This window comes from Engystomops pustulosus, chromosome 5, assembly GCF_040894005.1.
Source record: "Engystomops pustulosus chromosome 5, aEngPut4.maternal, whole genome shotgun sequence".
NCBI lineage: Eukaryota > Metazoa > Chordata > Amphibia > Anura > Leptodactylidae > Engystomops > Engystomops pustulosus.
Window position 1 is genome coordinate 202,909,978 of NC_092415.1, and position 16,298 is coordinate 202,926,275.

A 16,298-nucleotide genomic window follows, 5' to 3' on the forward strand; every position below is an offset into this window, starting at 1 on the left:
TGATATAAAAGTTTTTTTTCCAAGGTTAAAATTTTCAACCGTTTCTCTTCTTGGAAAAGCTGAGTGACAACCGAAATGGGAAAGTAACGAGAAGGAAGCAGTGCAGCGCCCCCTCCCTCCCCTTGTACTATTGCACATTGTCACGGGGGCTCAGCTTCTCCAATCGCTGTCAAACCTTCTGTTCAAGGACTAAAAAAGACTCCAGTTTTGTGATTTTTATGTCTTTGGTTTTTTTTTTAATATTTTTGTTGTTTTTACTTCTAACTAATATTTTACAATTCTCATATTTTATGCTGATGGAATTAGTTTTCCTGGTTTTTGGTTCCCTCTGTCGTTTTTTGGTTTTGCCCCCTGCGACGGTCACTCCTCTTCTTCCACCCTCTGACAATTTTGTTAGTTTTTATTTTGGATGATCTTTAAGTTGTTACTTTTTAATGTTTTATCCTTTTCTCTGAGTGTATGCAGGAAGCTCCGTGCATCCTGCCCTCATCTGTAAGTTGCACTATATGATTTTTATGCTCCGCCTCCCGTAGGTGATCATAGGTTCTGAGGTGAACTTGTTGATGGACTACAAGTCCCAGCATGCCCTGATATCTCTGTTTGTAGGGTCTATGCATTGACACGCTGAATACCTTGTTCTAGTAATAGATGAGCTGTTATTAGGTTCTTCTGGTCTTTATCACACACTAGATCCTGCAGAGCCAGAACAGGAAACACTCCACCCTCTGACCGCTTTGTAGATTTTCTTTAGATGATAATAAACCACTAACAGCCTGTTCCAGGCATTGCTGATTTATGAGATGTTCTAGGGTTAGAATTTTCTGGTTTTGCCCCAGTGTCTACTCAGCTTTTGTAAACGTCACTCCACCCTCTGACCACTTTGTAGTTAAATATAATATTGATCAACTTATTGACCCCGGAGACCTATCGCTGGGACGTAAGTTTAAATCCTTTTTGTTTTGCCCATGACTCATCGTAAATCAATGTTACTATTGCTCCACCCTCTGACCACTTTAGCATTTTTTGCATAATAAATAAACTGTTTACAGACTATTCAGGCACCACTGATCTCTGGTACCCCCTATGCTTAGATCTTCCTGGTTTTGTTCCAGTGCCTATGTATATGCAATGCAGTATAAAAATCACTCCACCCTCTGACGACTTTGATAATAAGTAGCTATTGGACTATTCAGGCACCGCCGGTCTCGGAGACCCACTTGGATTTGATGCTTCTGGTTTATTCTCAAATCTTAAGGGAAGCTTTAATCTGTCGTCCACAATCCTGTTTCTCATTCCATTGCTGGCAGCAAAGGGGGCGGAGCTGTTAGTAAGTGCTATAGCGCCAGCAGGCAGTTTGCTATGAATCTTTCTAGGTCCTTCCTAAGATGAACCATAGAGGGTTCCTTACCGTAAAACATTGTTACAGTAAATTGAATGGATAAATGGAATAATATTCCAGGATTGCCGTTTCTCTAAGTGCTCTGGAGGCGTGTCCTCACACTGCTGTGCTCTTGGAGTATGGGGATGAGCTGTGACGGCGGTTTTATTCATTGAGCTGAGGTCAACTTTACCTTTAAAACTAAGAGCGCAGCAGTGTGAGAACATATTCCAAATCCCCCCCTAGAGAGCACAGAGCACAGCAGTGTGAGGTTTGATTACACATCTCTCCAGGGACAATACATAACACTGGCTGCAGAGAGCACAGAGCACAGCAGTGTGAGGTCTGATTACACATCTCTCCAGAGACAATACATAACACTGGCTGCAGAGAGCACAGAGCACAGCAGTGTGAGGTCTGACTACACATCTCTCCAGGGACAATACATAACACTGGCTGCAGAGAGCACAGAGCACAGCAGTGTGAGGTCTGATTACACATCTCTCCAGGGACAATACATAACACTGGCTGCAGAGAGCACAGAGCACAGCAGTGTGAGGACACGCCTTCAGTGCACTTTATTACAAACAATATGATACAAATCTTTTATCAGATCTTTTTTTGGAGATCTCGGCTAATAAGTGACAGGGGACACGCTCCATGACTTACCTTTACTGCCCGTCACACATATTTGAATGGAGAATCCCTTGAAGTAACATGGCTGCTATTGACGACCTGCACATAATTTAAAGGTGAAGGGTCACTAAAGGAATGACTGAACGCCCTTACTATTTTCTATGTAAATAGCCCGATCCTGGCACACGTGCTCGGTCACGTGACTCGTGTATTGCGTCATTGATTATGTAACAACACTAACGAGCTTTGTGTTTTGGTAATTGCGTTTCTGTGTCTATGGCACAAGTAACAATAAAGATTGTTGAAAAAGTGACATCTGTGTGGATTTATTTGCCCAGATTTAATCTCCCACCCTCAGGTCGGGTATGAAAGTCATGTGACCATGAGCAGAGATGGGTCAGGTTTTGCCCAAGGTGAGTTAAGTTTAGAGTCTGCAGGGGTGTCAATTCAGATGCCTCTATCTTCGGTTCTATAGCACCTAGAACCATGGTTCTGGTGTCATATTAACCCCTTAATGCCACTGCCCTTGTTTCATTTTTCTGTTTCCATTTGTTTATTTATTTTGCTCCTCCACCGTCAAATTTTTTAAAAATTTTTTCTGTAGTTTTTTTTTGTCCTTCCTAGTGCTGGGGTATTTAATATTCCAGGCCGTGTACCGGGAAGCTGGAAAAAAAATTTCAAATGTGGTGAAATTGACAAAAAAAAAAAACTAATTTGTGCCATTTTCTTCTGGACCCTGTTTTTATGACTGGAGTTTTTTTATAGTTTCCTTTTAAAAAAAAAAAAAAGGGGCATTTTAGAAATGGCATTCCTACAGGGTCTTGGAATGTAATGGGGTAGACCTTTAAGCCCTATTACCGAGTCTCTCCTTGCACTGTAGCGCCCCCCATCAGGTGTTCTCTGGAATGAAAAATACTTAAGAGTCCGAAAAATAAAAAGACCCAGAATATTTATTATATTTTTTTTTGCCATGAAATATATACATCTCTCCGTACATAAGGCCTCACGTCTGGTGCGATGAGTCCATCTCCTTATGGTGCAGATGTAGCAGAGCTGAGCTTGTAATGATACGCACAAGACACAATGTAACCCCTCAGCTCTGCTACATCAGCGTTGTGGTAATGCCCGATCTATGATGAATAAAGGGATAGCGCCCTCTATCTGCCAGCAGTGATAGCTTCTCACTGTCCGTATGATACGAAATATAAGGTTCTCTTCTCCATTGTCTGTGTCTTCACCCCCAGGTAAGTGATTCTCTGTCATCTGCTCTTCTGACACATCCGAGGATCAGTAACGTCTGGAGTTTATTTGATCCAATGAGAAATCTATAAATATGTGGAATCATCCTCATAATGACTGGAAATAAAAGAAAAGAAAAATAATATCACTGTGTGTATAGTATCCCTGTACTGTGACATCGCTGTGTGTATTATCCCTGTACTGTGACATCGCTGTGTGTATTATCCCTGTACTGTGACATCACTGTGTGTATTATCCCTGTACTGTGACATCACTGTGTGTATTATCCCTGTACTGTGACATCGCTGTGTGTATTATCCCTGTACTGTGACATCACTGTGTGTATTATCCCCTGTACTGTGACATCACTGTGTGTATTATCCCCTGTACTGTGACATCACTGTGTGTATTATCCCCTGTACTGTGACATCACTGTGTGTATTATCCCCTGTACTGTGACATCACTGTGTGTATTACCCCTGTACTGTGACATCACTGTGTGTATTATCCCTGTACTGTGACATCACTGTGTGTATTATCCCTGTACTGTGACATCACTGTGTGTATTATCCCTGTACTGTGACATCGCTGTGTGTATTATCCCTGTACTGTGACATCGCTGTGTGTATTATCTCTGTACTGTGACATCGCTGTGTGTATTATCTCTGTACTGTGACATCGCTGTGTGTATTATCCCTGTACTGTGACATCACTGTGTGTATTATCCCTGTACTGTGACATCGCTGTGTGTATTATCCTGTACTGTGACATCGCTGTGTGGATTATCCCTGTACTGTGACATCGCTGTGTGTATTATCCCTGTACTGTGACATCACTGTGTGGATTATCCCTGTACTGTGACATCGCTGTGTATTATCCCTGTACTGTGACATGACTGTGTGTATTATCCCTGTACTGTGACATCGCTGTGTGTATTATCCTGTACTGTGACATCGCTGTGTGTATTATCTCTGTACTGTGACATCGCTGTGTGTATTATCCCCTGTACTGTGACATCACTGTGTGTATTATCCCCTGTACTGTGACATCACTGTGTGTATTATCCCTGTACTGTGACATCACTGTGTGTATTATCCCTGTAGTCTCTAGTAGTCAGGGCAGTTATTACCTGAGATGTAATGGAGCTGAGTTGCAGTGTAAAGTATGAAGGATAGACCCCTGCACTTCTGATGTAAGAGAGAACTTCCCGTACAGCCCGGCAGGTGACAATTACCTGTAATCTGTGACCACACGTGACCCCGGTGTAGCCCGGCCGGCAGGAGCACACGTCCGGGGCGGTGCAGCGCCCCCCATATAAACACTTGGAATTACAGATGGCTGAATGAAGAGAAAAAAACATATTAAACCCAGAAGCAGAACATTTGTAGCACATGTATCACGTGTTCTGTGTCACTCACGTGTCTGGCACTGCGCCCCCTCCCACGCCGCCGGGCACTGGCAGGTATTTGGGCCGATACAGTCGCCCCCGTTCCTGCACCTCAGGAGACAGATTGCTGGGGAGACAATGAACATACAGAGATGTAACGTAATACACAGGTCTCACCCTGAGGAACGTTATACAGGGTCTGGGGATCGGGGGGTGTGGTGTAGGAACAATGTCCACGGGGGCCCAGTGTGGCCCCATAGATTCAGTAACCCTGGGTGTTCATTCTTACAGCCATAAACATTAAAGGAGACGTTCAGCACTGCTGTGCTCTGTGCTCTCTGCAGCCAATGCTTTGTATTGTCCCTGGAGATATCTGCCCTTTGTGTATGTTAGTAGCAGCAGGACTGTGAAATCTGGATTTTTATTCTAGGATTGTAGATCTTAGCTTCTTTAACTGCACTGACTGTTTGTCCTCACACTGCTGTGCCCTGTTCTCTGCAGCCAGTGTTATGTGGTGTCCCTGAGGAGAGGTGTAATCTGACCTCTGTGTATGTTGTTAGTAGCAGCAGGACTGTAAAATATGGCTTTATACTCCAGGATTGAAACTTCAACAAGGGGATGTGTCCTCACACTGCTGTACCTTTACTTCTCTGCATCACATTGCTCCACATCCCCAAGCCAAGCATCAGCTACAATACTGACTCAGATGTAATAGCATGTTGAGTAGCGCCATGCACAGAGCACAGCAGTGTGAGGAAATGCCTCCAGTGCACTTGGAGAAACTACAACCCTGGAATATAAATCAATAATTCACCTATTGTCCTGCTGCTACTAACAACACAACTCTCTAGATACAAGAACAAACACTGGCTGCAGAGAGAGCAGAGCACAGCAGTGTGAGGACACAGAATGGAATGGGAGACGCTCCAATCCTGGAATATAAATACATATATCACAGTCCTGCTGCTACTAACAACATACAGAGATGTATGATTACACATCTCTCCATTGACAACACCTAACACTGTCTGCAGAGAGCGCAGAGCACAGCAGTGTAGGGACACATTTCCAGTGCACTTGGAGAAGCTACAATCCTGGAATATAAATCTATATATCACAGTCCTGCTGCTACTAACCACTACACAAATGTATAATTAAACATCTCTAGGTATTATAAGTAACACTGGCTGCAGTCTGTATGGTCATTGCACACTGTTCCTAAAATATAACATTTTGAATGTCTGCAGCCACCAGTAGGGGGAGCTCATTTCAATTGAAATAACAGTTCTATGAATACAAAGTGGGGGCTGCCCTGTAGTGTAATGGGTGTAACAGTCTCTTACGGGTGCTGCATCGCTTCCCCTTCCAACCCGATGGACAGGAGCAAATATTAGGTCCCACGCATTTCCCTCCGTTCATACAAGTCGGGTCACAGACACCTGGGAAGCAAATGGTTAACGTTGCGATATTACAATTTGGTCACATCTGTAGATTAAGCTTCTTAGTGCAATCAAAACTTCAGGTAAATTTTCATTTAAAGGGATATTTCCTGATCCGCACCCTCCCCCCACCCCCGAGCACAGCGCCATATGGTGGACGGGAGAAGTATTACAGCTCACTTAAATTGGACCAGCAATGAATAGAGGGTTCTGCTTTATGCTTTATGCTTAAAGGCTTACAATCCCATAAAACGTGTAATACTTCTCACAGCTGAGGGTCTGTTACAATTTTGTCCTTTCCAGACAGTGGGCCACATTTATCACTTGTTTTTTCTGTTGTTTTTGCGCCTTTTCGTTTAGGCGCACCGTTTTTGCGCCCGTTTTGCGATTAAACGTCAAATTAGCCGCGCAGCTAAAATAACCACCTTTCCCTCATCTATCATTCAATTCCAGATGTTTTGCTGCGCCTAATGATATTCATCACGTGCGACTTTTGCATTTAGGCACAAAAACGGGCGCAAAAACACTCCAGCCCGAAGGTGGCGTTATCTGAGAAGAAAGCACTGAGCCCCTTTGCAGAAGAGCTCATTTCTAGCAGCAAAGCTCAGCCAGACACTAGAACATATAATAGATACATTAGATACATTACATACAGGAGCTGCAGACTATTTACAGTTCATCACCTTCTATTTACTAAATATTCTGCAAAACGCTGAGCTCACAGCAAGAGCAAGAGAAGTTTGCACAAGTTTGCAGAATGTTGCAGATACTACATACAAGTGTCCCCCATGTAATTCTGCACAGTATCACCAGTGTGTCTGAGGGGGATACTGTGCAGAATTACAGGGGTGCAGCAGGAGACCAGCACTGGGGGATCCCCTCCAGGAGAAGCCCCTGCTGAGGAGGTCACTGGGTGCAGGGTGTCACACACCTGGGTGCTGCTGTGAGTGTTATCTTCATTCTGGGCTGTGGGAGAAGCAGAGAGGAGCTTGTAGCAGGATCACATGTAAGTGTCCGAATCTAACATTGCGCCTAAACTGCGCCTAAACTGTGTTAAAGTAAAGTGATTAATAAGAGGCAGAAAATATACTTATCACAGATGGTTGTAGCTTGTGATAATTCTGGCAAAACAGTGCGCCCGAATTTAGGCGCAACTACTACATTTAGGCGCACAAAAGTGATAAATGTGGCCCAATGTTCTATGAGCACAAATCTCTCTTGTGTCTTTCTCTGTGCAGGGAGAATGTATCCGTCCATATATCAGGATTTCCTGGACTTGATACAGTTGTATCAGATCTCAGCTGGGAGGAGTCAGACACTGCAAACGTCTCATTGGACACAGGACTGGGTGACGCCCACTTGTCTGTCACTCCCCATTAATGTCACTTACTTGTCTGGCATCTTTTACCAGTGTAACCTTCAGGACAGCTACAGATATTATTCCTCATACACTGACCCCCATTCTTACACGAAGGACTGCAGATCGCTGAAAAATATCAAAATATCAGTCATATATCATCAAAAGCATCCTCCCAGCTGCACTCACTATTCTGCTGTGTACATACATGACATTACTTATCCTGTACTGATCCTGGGTTACCTCCTGTATTATACTCCAGAGCTGCACTCACTATTCTGCTACTGGTGCAGTCACTGTGTACATACATGACATTACTTATCCTGTACTGATCCTGAGTTACATCCTGTATTATACCCCAGAGCTGCACTCACTATTCTGCTGCTGGTGCAGTCACTGTGTACATACATGACATTACTTATCCTGTACTGATCCTGAGTTACATCCTGTATTATACCCCAGAGCTGCACTCACTATTCTGCTGCTGGTGCAGTCACTGTGTACATACATGACATTACTTATCCTGTACTGATCCTGAGTTACATCCTGTATTATACCCCAGAGCTGCACTCACTATTCTGCTGCTAGTGCAGTCACTGTGTACATAATGACATTACTTATCCTGTACTGATCCTGAGTTACATCCTATATTATACCCCAGAGCTGCACTCACTATCCTGCTGCTGGTGCAGTCACTGTGTACATACATGACATTACTTATCCTGTACTGATCCTGAGTTACATCCTGTATTATACCCCAGAGCTGCACTCACTATCCTGCTGCTAGTGCAGTCACTGTACATACATGACATTACTTATCCTGTACTGATCCTGAGTTACATCCTGTATTATACCCCAGAGCTGCACTCACTATTCTGCTGCTGGTGCAGTCACTGTGTACATACATGACATTACTTATCCTGTACTGATCCTGAGTTACATCCTGTATTATACCCCAGAGCTGCACTCACTATTCTGCTGCTGGTGCAGTCACTGTGCACATACATGACATTACTTATCCTGTACTGATCCTGAGTTACATCCTGTATTATACTCCAGAGCTGCACTCACTATTCTGCTGCTGGTGCCGTCACTGTGTACATACATGACATTACTTATCCTGTACTGATCCTGAGTTACATCCTGTATTATATTCCAGAGCTGCACTCACTATTCTGCTGCTGGTGCAGTCACTGTGTACATACATGACATTACTTATCCTGTACTGATCCTGAGTTACATCCTGTATTATACCCCAGAGCTGCACTCACTATTCTGCTGCTGGTGCAGTCACTGTGTACATACATGACATTACTTATCCTGTACTGATCCTGAGTTACATCCTGTATTATACCCCAGAGCTGCACTCACTATTCTGCTGCTGGTGCAGTCACTGTGTACATACATGACATTACTTATCCTGTACTGATCCTGAGTTACATTGTGTATTATACCCCAGAGCTGCACTCACTATTCTGCTGCTGGTGCAGTCACTGTGTACATACATGACATTACTTATCCTGTACTGATCCTGAGTTACATCCTGTATTATACCCCAGAGCTGCACTCACTATTCTGCTGCTGGTGCAGTCACTGTGTACATACATGACATTACTTATCCTGTACTGATCCTGAGTTACATCCTGTATTATACCCCAGAGCTGCACTCACTATCCTGCTGCTGGTGCAGTCACTGTGTACATACATGACATTACTTATCCTGTACTGATCCTGAGTTACATCCTGTATTATACCCCAGAGCTACACTCACTATTCTGCTGCTGGTGCAGTCACTGTGTACATACATGCCATTACTTATCCTGTACTGATCCTGAGTTACATCCTGTATTATACCCCAGAGCTACACTCACTATTCTGCTGCTGGTGCAGTCACTGTGTACATACATGCCATTACTTATCCTGTACTGATCCTGAGTTACATCCTATATTATACCCCAGAGCTGCACTCACTATTCTGCTGCTGGTGCAGTCACTGTGTACATACATGACATTACTTATCCTGTACTGATCCTGAGTTACATCCTGTATTATACCCCAGAGCTGCACTCACTATTCTGCTGCTGGTGCAGTCACTGTGTACATACATGCCATTACTTATCCTGTACTGATCCTGAGTTACATCCTGTATTATACCCCAGAGCTACACTCACTATTCTGCTGCTGGTGCAGTCACTGTGCACATACATGACATTACTTATCCTGTACTGATCCTGAGTTACATCCTGTATTATACTCCAGAGCTGCACTCACTATTCTGCTGCTGGTGCAGTCACTGTGTACATACATGACATTACTTATCCTGTACTGATCCTGAGTTACATCCTATATTATACCCCAGAGCTGCACTCACTATTCTGCTGCTGGTGCAGTCACTGTGTACATACATGACATTACTTATCCTGTACTGATCCTGAGTTACATCCTGTATTATACCCCAGAGCTGCACTCACTATTCTGCTGCTGGTGCAGTCACTGTGTACATACATGACATTACTTATCCTGTACTGATCCTGAGTTACATCCTGTATTATACTCCAGAGCTGCACTCACTATTCTGCTGCTGGTGCAGTCACTGTGTACATACATGACATTACTTATCCTGTACTGATCCTGAGTTACATCCTATATTATACCCCAGAGCTGCACTCACTATTCTGCTGCTGGTGCAGTCACTGTGTACATACATGACATTACTTATCCTGTACTGATCCTGAGTTACATCCTGTATTATACTCCAGAGCTGCACTCACTATTCTGATGTTGTACATAAGCATCCCGTACATCTTTGTACACATTACAACCAGTTTCTCACCATTCTGACATTGGGATCCATAAAATCCATTCGGACATAGGCAGATGTTGGACTTTAGACATGTTCCACCATTTAAACACACAGGTTGGCAGAGCGCTAGGAGAAAAAAACAAAAAGACAATTACCATAAAGGACACAGTGACCGCTGCTCCCTCCTGCTTTACACTGCAGCTCTGCTTGTTCAGATTGGCTGCTGTGTACAGGATGAAGACCAGTGAGTGTAAGTAGAGGCCATCAGAGCACAGATGATCGGACCTAGCGCCCGTGTAACTTACGTGTGCCGCAGGTAGGTCCACTCCAGCCGGGCTTGCACTTGCACACATCCGGGGCCACACATTCACCTCCATTTTCACAGTGACGGTTGCAAACCACTGACAAGGAGGGTAAGAAAGTATCAGACCGATGACATCACACAATGACATCACACACTAAAACCCTGCAGCTACTTAAGAATGTGACCAAGTAAACAAAAGTAACTTTAAAGATTTAACCAGCCCCCCCCCCCCCATTAACCGAATCAAACAAAACTGGTGTCAAACATTTGTGCTGGTTTGTGTAGAAAAAATTTTTGTTTGTGCTTTCATTTTTAAGATATATTTAAACGCATTGTACTTTGGAAGGAATGAACTCCGCTGTCCTCTGGAAAAAAATTATGAATATATTAAAAATTATAGCTGCACAAACAGCACAAACGTTAGACACCAGTTTTCTTTGATTCTGTTAATGTGGAGGGGGGGGGGGGCTAGTTGTCCCTTTTGACCTTTATAATTTTGTTAATATATTCAAAACAAAAGCAGCACAAACAATTGATTGGCACCAGTTTTGTTTGATGTGGGTAATGTGGAGGGGGGGGGGGCTGGTTGACCTCTGATGACCTCTGGAAACTTTAATAATATCTTAAAAACTATAGCGGCACAAACGAAAATTTCTGCTGCACAAACATAGAACAAACGTTTGACAACAATTTTGTTTGATTTGAACCAGGGACCAGTTGCTCGGTACTGAAGAGATCCAGACCCCCAGTCACAGCAAAAGGTCCAATGTGTCTGTGACTGAGGGGTCTGAATCTTCTCAGCACCGCATCTTGAACCAAGTTGACACAAAATGACACCATTCCTGATCCTAAGGAGTACATTCTTTGTTTACAGGACAGAGAATCGAGGAGGGTGAGAAGCAATAAGCCCTTAAAGGGGCGGGGCTAAGAAGAAATGCTAGAACAGAGGATACCCTGCTCCTACCCCAACATTCACAAGAACATGGTCCAGGCCCTTGTCTGAACAGAGCAGCACGGCTCAGGCTCCACCTGATATTCCATTTAAGGATCAGGAGATAATATCAAATCTAAGGACAATCCCTTTAAAAAAAAATATGCATGTTATACAAGGTCGTGCTCCATCCACCCTAACAGGAGCTACTCTCTACAATGACCATGCACTCCCTGCAGGGCTCCATTAAAGACATAGCCCTGTTAATTGAACATTGTAGTATGTGGCTTCATCCACTAGAGGGAGCTCAATGCATGCAGATGTCTACAGGATCATGGGGAAAAAGATGATGATAATAATGCTAAAAATTAAAATAATAATATTATAATAATAAAATAATAAAATCACAAAAATAAATAAATTGTCAGGCAGTCACAGTGATATTATTTATGATAAATCAACTTCTTTGGAAAGTAAGAAGAAGAAATCATCGAAATATTCTCTCTCTATAGACTTTATATATTAACCAGCACAGAATATGAGCTGCACCTGTATAAGCTGCACCTGTATAAGCTGCACCTGTATTAACTGCACCTGTATGAGCGGCACCTGTATGAGCTGCACCCGTATAAGCTGCACATGTATAAGCTCCACCTGTATGAGCTGCACCTGTATGAGCTGAACCCGTATAAGCTGCACCTGTATAAGCTGCACATGTATGAGCTGCACCTGTATAAGCTGCACCTGTACGAGCTGCACCTGTATGAGCTGCACCTGTATGAGCTGCACATGTATGAGCTGCAACTGTATGAGCTGCACCTGTATGAGCTGCACATGTATAAGCTGCACCTGTATGAGCTGCACCTGTATGAGCTGCATCTGTATAAGCTGCACCTGTATGAGCTGCACATGTATAAGCTGAACCTGTATGAGCTGCACATGTATAAGCTGCACCTGTATAAGCTGCACCTGTATGAGCTGCACATGTATAAGCTGCACCTGTATGAGCTGCACCCGTATACTGTCACATAATACGACTTACTGGTTTCACATCGAGGTCCTACAAAACCAAACGGGCAGGAGCAGACATTCCTGGCCTGGCAGACGCCTCCGTGTTCACAGGGGGGATGACAGAAAGCTGCACATGTAACAATAGTATCAATAACAGTAAAAACTAAAGTAACAATAATACAAATAATAATATTAATGGTAATAATAATAATAAGACAGAATGATATAGAAAGTATTGTGTGATGTGTGAGCTGGAAACATTATTTAGGGGCGCACTATTATTATCCAGGTGACATTGTACTACAAATGACTGTGGTATTTTTAGGGGCGCAGTGTGGGGGATGTGCTGCATGGATTTGAAGACATCTGGTGGTGAATAAGGCAGCGATAAGTTACGACCAGGACAAGTCACCATGAAGGAGCAGGTGTGACCACATCCTGAAAGTCAGGCAAATATGACTCCCTGGTTCTGGGATGGTTCGGAGGTGCAGGGTTCTGGTAGTTGGGGGCCCTAGTAACGATTTTGCATCAAGTTACATTGTAGCGTAATAATAACCACATTGAGTAGGGGGGACACATAGGAGTCTGCACTCACCTTCATGGCAGGTGGCCCCTCCGTAGCCGGGCGCGCACTCACACACGTTGGGTCGGGCACACTTCCCGCGGTTCCGGCAGTCCGGGCGGCACACAGCTGCAGGAGATCATGAATGTTCTCAATGTTCTCAGCTGTAAACATTTACTGGGACAAATGAGCGCGTGCGGCCACTTACCCGCCTGACAGTTGTATCCAGAGTATCCCGGCTTACATCTACAAACATTGGGAGCGCTGCATTCCATGTTCCTTCCGCATGGATGGCGGCAGATTGCTGAGTTGCGGGGAGATAATTAATGGCTGAATTAGGGTTATACTAACAGGAGGCAGACGCTTACACAATGACGGGAAAACTGGAATCATCCAGAAAAGTAGCGGAGAGAATCCCTAATGGGTCACAGGTTATTAGAAATACTGCCACGTGTCACAAGACAAAGTCACCTCTAGGGGCAGCAAATAGTATTGGACTCTGTCTTTAATTAGCTCCCCCTAGTGGTGGCCCCGTCATGCAGTAAATACAATGGTTACTAATAGAGATGAGCGAGCACTAAAATGCTCGGGTACTCGTTATTCGAGACGAACTTTTCCCGATGCTCGAGTGCTCGTTTCGAGTAACGAGCCCCATTGAAGTCAATGGGAGACTCGAGCATTTTTCAAGGGGACCAAGGCTCTGCACAGGGAAGCTTGGCCAAACACCTGGGAACCTCAGAAAAGGATGGAAACACCACGGAAATGGACAGGAAACAGCAGGGGCAGCATGCATGGATGCCTCTGAGGCTGCATAATCGCACCATTATGCCAAAATTATGGGCAACAGCATGGCCATGACAGAGTGACCGAATGAGGCTAGATAGCATCTAAAACATGCAATAATTGACCCTGACACTATAGGGGACGGCATGCAGAGGCAGCGGCAGCAGGCTAGAGAGTGTCATGGCGACATACCCTAAATGGACTCAGGCTTCAAACCAATGGGTAGCAGAGAGGAACCAAAGGAGGTGAGCAAGAAGCGCTCAAATAATATCGGTACATGATAAAAGTTTGCCAGTATATTTTGTGGATTACACAGCAGGGTGGCGACAAAGTTAACATGGAAGCCATGAAAACAACCCAAAATTCTGCCTGACACAGCTCGTTTGATAAGGGGACGATGTATGGAGGCAGTGAACTAGTAGTAGATTAAAGGTGCTGCAGTTAAAACTATGTTAGTTGGATCTTGGCATGGAGCTGGCGCTCCGCTGCCAGGTGAGCTTTCGCCAATCCAAGCCCCTGTCTCTAGGCTACTCCCCAAACAGCACTTCTAAGAACCTTTTGTATAAGATCAAGTGTAGTAGCGTTCTTATAAGTTTAGGATATGGCGGGTGAGGGGAATGTAAACAGATGCGCAAGAAGCGCTGAAATAATATTGGTGAATGATAAAAGTTTGCCAGTATATTTTGTGGATTACACAGCAGGGTGGCGACAAAGTTAACAAGTTTGTTGTGGAAGCCATGAAAACAACCCAAAATTCTGCCTGACACAGCTCGTTTGATAAGGGGACCATGTATGCTTACAGTTCATGCCAGTCGCTGCACTGGCTGCCAGTCTCCTTTCGAATACAGTTTAAAATAATAATAACCCTCATCCATAAAGCTCTGTATAATGCTGCACCCCCCTACCTCTCCTCTCTCATCTCAGTCTATCGCCCAACCCGTGCTCTTAGATCCGCCAGTGATCTTAGATTAACCTCTACCCTAGTGCGGACCTCCCACTCGCGTCTCCAAGACTTCTCTAGAGCTGCACCAATTCTATGGAATGCTCTGCCCCGGACTATCAGACTAATACCTAACCTCCAAAGTTTCAAACGTGCTCTTAAAACCCATTTCTTTAGGCAAGCCTATAACACTCATTAACTGCATGAAGTTTTAACTCTTCTACTAACCCGTCCTGTGTCGTCCTCCCATCTGTTATCCAGCAACCAACAGGCACCAGACTTCTCTGCAGTCCCATTCACCCTGGACCTGGTATATAAGATGACGGCTGAGTGGTTCAAGCGACAGCAATTCCATTTATTATATTTTGTTCTATTCCCTAAGAAGAATGGCTTGACCATTAAATATTCTTTTACCTCGTGTTACCCCATCATCTTCATAAACCGTAAGCTCTGGCGAGCAGGGACCTCACTCCTGTTGTTCCATACAAATGTTGTGCTCTGTTATATTACATTTGTATTTGTTTCCTATGATTTGTAAAGCGCTACGGAATATGATGGCGCTATATAAATAAAGATTATTATTATTATTATTATGGAGGCAGTGAACTAGTAGTAGATTAAAGGTGCTGCAGTTAAAACTATGTTAGTTGTATCTTGGGATGGAGCTGGCGCTCCGCTGCCAGGCGAGCTTTCGCCAATCCAAGCCCCTGTCTCTAGGCTACTCCCCAAACAGCACTTCTAAGAACCTTTCGGATAAGATCAAGTGTAGTAGCGTTCTTATAAGTTTAGGATATGGCGGGTGAGGGGAATGTAAACAGATGCGCAAGAAGCGCTGAAATAATATCCGTAAATGGTAAAAGTTTGCCAGTGTATTTTGTGGATAACACAGCAGGGTGGCGACAAAGTTAACAACTTTGATGTGGAAGCCATGAAAACAACCCAAAATTCTGCCTGACACAGCTCGTTTGATAAGGGGACCATGTATGCTTACAGTTCATGCCAGTCGCTGCACTGGCTGCCAGTCTCCTTTCGAATACAGTTTAAAATAATAATAACCCTCATCCATAAAGCTCTGTATAATGCTGCACCCCCCTACCTCTCCTCTCTTATCTCAGTCTATCGCCCAACCCGTGCTCTTAGATCCGCCAGTGATCTTAGATTAACCTCTACCCTAGTGCGGACCTCCCACTCGCGTCTCCAAGACTTCTCTAGAGCTGCACCAATTCTATGGAATGCTCTGCCCCGGACTATCAGACTAATACCTAACCTCCAAAGTTTCAAACGTGCTCTTAAAACCCATTTCTTTAGGCAAGCCTATAACACTCATTAACTGCATGAAGTTTTAACTCTTCTACTAACCCGTCCTGTGTCGTCCTCCCATCTGTTATCCAGCAACCAACAGGCACCAGACTTCTCTGCAGTCCCATTCACCCTGGACCTGGTATATAAGATGACGGCTGAGTGGTTCAAGCGACAGCAATTCCATTTATTATATTTTGTTCTATTCCCTAAGAAGAATGGCTTGACC

At 44.1% G+C, this 16,298-nt stretch overlaps 1 protein-coding gene across 2 annotated transcripts in view; it reads right to left on the reverse strand.

Moving 5' to 3' along the window:
• Positions 1 to 2,946: 2,946 nt before the first annotated feature.
• Positions 2,947 to 16,298, reverse strand: part of VWDE (von Willebrand factor D and EGF domains) — an 89,419-nt gene continuing 76,067 nt past the window's right edge. For both annotated transcript variants that reach the window (XM_072154379.1, XM_072154380.1), the window contains 10 exons: positions 13,256 to 13,351; positions 13,081 to 13,176; positions 12,517 to 12,612; positions 10,545 to 10,640; positions 10,270 to 10,365; positions 7,470 to 7,565; positions 5,984 to 6,079; positions 4,672 to 4,767; positions 4,488 to 4,591; positions 2,947 to 3,370 (listed from right to left, as the gene is read on the reverse strand). In XM_072154379.1, coding sequence (XP_072010480.1) covers positions 3,362 to 3,370; positions 4,488 to 4,591; positions 4,672 to 4,767; positions 5,984 to 6,079; positions 7,470 to 7,565; positions 10,270 to 10,365; positions 10,545 to 10,640; positions 12,517 to 12,612; positions 13,081 to 13,176; positions 13,256 to 13,351 — 881 coding nt within the window. In that variant the 3' untranslated portion in view covers positions 2,947 to 3,361. The remainder of the gene's footprint in view (positions 3,371 to 4,487; positions 4,592 to 4,671; positions 4,768 to 5,983; positions 6,080 to 7,469; positions 7,566 to 10,269; positions 10,366 to 10,544; positions 10,641 to 12,516; positions 12,613 to 13,080; positions 13,177 to 13,255; positions 13,352 to 16,298) is intronic.